The sequence below is a fragment of the Tripterygium wilfordii genome, chromosome 8 (genome assembly GCF_013401445.1).
Source record: "Tripterygium wilfordii isolate XIE 37 chromosome 8, ASM1340144v1, whole genome shotgun sequence".
Classification (NCBI taxonomy): domain Eukaryota; kingdom Viridiplantae; phylum Streptophyta; class Magnoliopsida; order Celastrales; family Celastraceae; genus Tripterygium; species Tripterygium wilfordii.
Genome location: NC_052239.1, coordinates 3028451 through 3031289, shown reverse-complemented (window position 1 = coordinate 3031289; position 2839 = coordinate 3028451). Strand labels below are relative to the sequence as shown.

Below are 2839 nucleotides of genomic sequence, written 5' to 3'. Positions count from 1 at the left end.
AACATATAGATATGTTTATGCCAAGCTTATACAAGTCTGGTGTGTAGCAGAGTCACAGAGAGGATTATTTGAAACCTATGTATGTAAAAACTAAGAACTAATTGACATAAGAGCCAAAGATGGGATCCACATGTGTAATGAAGATGGAGATGACGAGAAGCTGTAAGCCTGTAAGACCTAGACCTAATTAATATAACAAAGCTCATGTTTGAGCAAATGATTTTACTGGGTTGTGCTCATCATGCGCCTAGGACGGACCTGAACCGTCAAAGGATTAGCCATCTCACAAGACAGCTTGAGCACCTCTGATAGGTCAACACCCTTTTGATCAGAAGGCAGCCATTCGAACTCTTGCAACAATGATGCTACCCAACAGTTGACTGTGGTCAAACCCAGATTCTTTCCGGGGCAAACCCTCCTGCCAGACCCGAATGGTGCCAGCCTGAGATCCGATCCAAGTACGGAAAATTCCACCTTCTCGTCCTTTGCAACAAATCTTTCCGGGTTGAATTCAAGTGGGTTCTCCCAAACCTCTGGGTCTCTTGTGATGGCCCACATGTTGACCATTGCCGTGGTTCCAGCTGGCACGTGGTACCCATCGATGGTTGTATCAGTGATGGCCAAACGGGCCCATGACAGGAGTGGGCCCGGTGGGTGCATCCTCAAAACCTCCTTCACTACGGCTGGGAGATACTCCATTGCGGCGATGTCAGCTTCAGTGACGGCTCGTGAACCAACAACTCTGTCCAGCTCATCATGAACCTTTGACTGGATATCGGTATGAAGAACCATTCTAGCCAGCACCCACTCGATCAAAACTGCCACTGTGTCTGTTCCTCTAAATATCATTTCCTGATAATAAAACTTGTCAAATGTTGTACAAATTTGCACTATACAAATAACTTAATAAGACTGAATATACAACTTCTGGTTGTTTCCCGAGCCTATAGCGAGTTACATATAGAGTTCGTAAAAATCAAATTTTTAATGATTCCATCATACATGATTGAGTTGAGGAAATTTTTAAATAGATATGAATTTTTCTAGTTGTTTTAGAATAATTAGGAGATTATCTAGAAGAAATACGGGGTTCTGCTTTTGGTGGCAACATTCTATGGAGTGGTAATCCCGTTTATGGGGTCAAATTAATGATACAGTCATACAAATCTTTGTTGGTGTCTCTGTTATCCCAGTTATTGAGTTGTATGCACATAATTTTATGTGCATCATGTAAAACATGTGGAGCCAATGAATTCCTCTGCTTTCAACTCAACTGTTGAGGAGAATGAGAGATAGCTTGGTTGGTCAGATTGTCTGCCCAGGACCTTGAGGTCCAGGGTTCTATTATCACCATGGGTTTGGGATTTAGATAGTTTTAGATAGTTTTCCATTCGCTGTGATGGCCCTCATACCCTTTGGACATGGTTTAACGTATGTGTGGCCTGTGAGTCTTTTAAAAAAATAAAAAAAAACCTCAACTGTTTAAAAAAAAAACCCAACTGTTGAGATTGTTCAGATAATTGGAATACCCAACTGTTATAACTAGAATACCAACTATTTATTTTTATCGTGTGTGTATTTTTAACTGAAAATGAAATGCTTACCCAAAGAACGGAGATCATGTCACTGTCGGACAATTTATCGGCACCTTGGAGGGACAGCAAAACGTCAACGAAATCTGGGCTCCTTTCGGCCGATTCAGCTCGGTGCTCAGCGATAATTTTGCCAACGAACTTGTTCACTCTGGGTACGAGGTTTGAACATCTGGACCGGATTTTCTGGAGGTCGAAATTAGCGAGCCAAGGGAGATGGTCAGTCCAGTTGAGCAAGCCCAAGAGATCATAACCTTCATCGACAAGTTCCTTCAGCTCCTCAACTTCCCAACTGCTGGAATTCAATTCGTATTTGCGCCCAAAAACAGAGCACATCATGTTGTTAAGCGAAGCTCGCTTAATCAACTCCCGAACACCGAAACTCTCCTGTTTGTTCCCAAATACGGTGACCATTTGAGACGCGAGCACTTGTCGCTGCATCTCGGCAACCTTGATTTGCTTCGGGCAGAACAGGTGGGTTCCCGCGATCCTCCGCAGAGTACGCCAGTAAACACCGTAATTCGCGAACCCAATTGCTCTATTGAACATCAAGCTGTAAGCGGACTCCTTAATCGGACGATCCGCAAACACCGAGCTGTTCAATAACTCTTTAGCTACTTCGGGATTGCAAGTCAGTATGAGACGTGTGTCACCGAGACTGAAAGCCATGAGCCGCTTGGCGTCGCAAGACTCTGCCGCAGCGGCGAGGCGATGGTGAGCTAGTGAGCCCATCAAATTCATGCTGCCAATCAGAGGCAACCCTCTAGGACCTGGAATCTTAGTGGAAGTAGCCTTTCGGAGCATGTACTTGCCCCAAGCAGGACCACCGGAGTGAGCCCAGTAAATCAAAGCCATGGCAAGCCAAGCTAAGGCGATGATCAAAATTGGTAAAAAAATGGTTTCATGAGTGAGGGACTTGCATTTGGAAGCAAGAGCGAAGATCCAGAGACTGTCGATCTCTGTTGTCATGGCTGCTTGTTTAAGAGAAAAGGAACAAGTGGGGTGGTGTTTTGAGTTTTGAGTTGTGTGGCAGAAACTGAAAACTCGTCGTGGTATTTATAGTAAACTAAATAACTGTTATAACGGAAAATATGACTCGGTAAATATCAAAATACATATTATTTTATGTACCACCAACAAAATTAGAGCTAAAAAAGCCCAGCAACCCAATTATAGCTACGAAATAAATAAAAAAAAAGTTTTCTATGATTTTTGTAATGAGGTTCAATTATTATTTTTCTTACTCA

The 2839-nt window shown here is 43.0% G+C and overlaps 1 protein-coding gene across 1 annotated transcript; it reads right to left on the bottom strand.

Annotated features, from left to right (window-relative positions):
- Positions 1-2603, bottom strand: LOC120003844 (cytochrome P450 78A3-like). Its single transcript, XM_038852967.1, has 2 exons — positions 1605-2603; positions 1-852 (listed from the first exon to the last, which is right to left on the bottom strand). Exons 1-2 carry the CDS (start codon positions 2559-2561, stop codon positions 223-225), a joined length of 1587 nt encoding a protein of 528 aa, XP_038708895.1. The 5' UTR covers positions 2562-2603; the 3' UTR covers positions 1-222.
- Between the last annotated feature and the right edge of the window lie 236 nt (positions 2604-2839).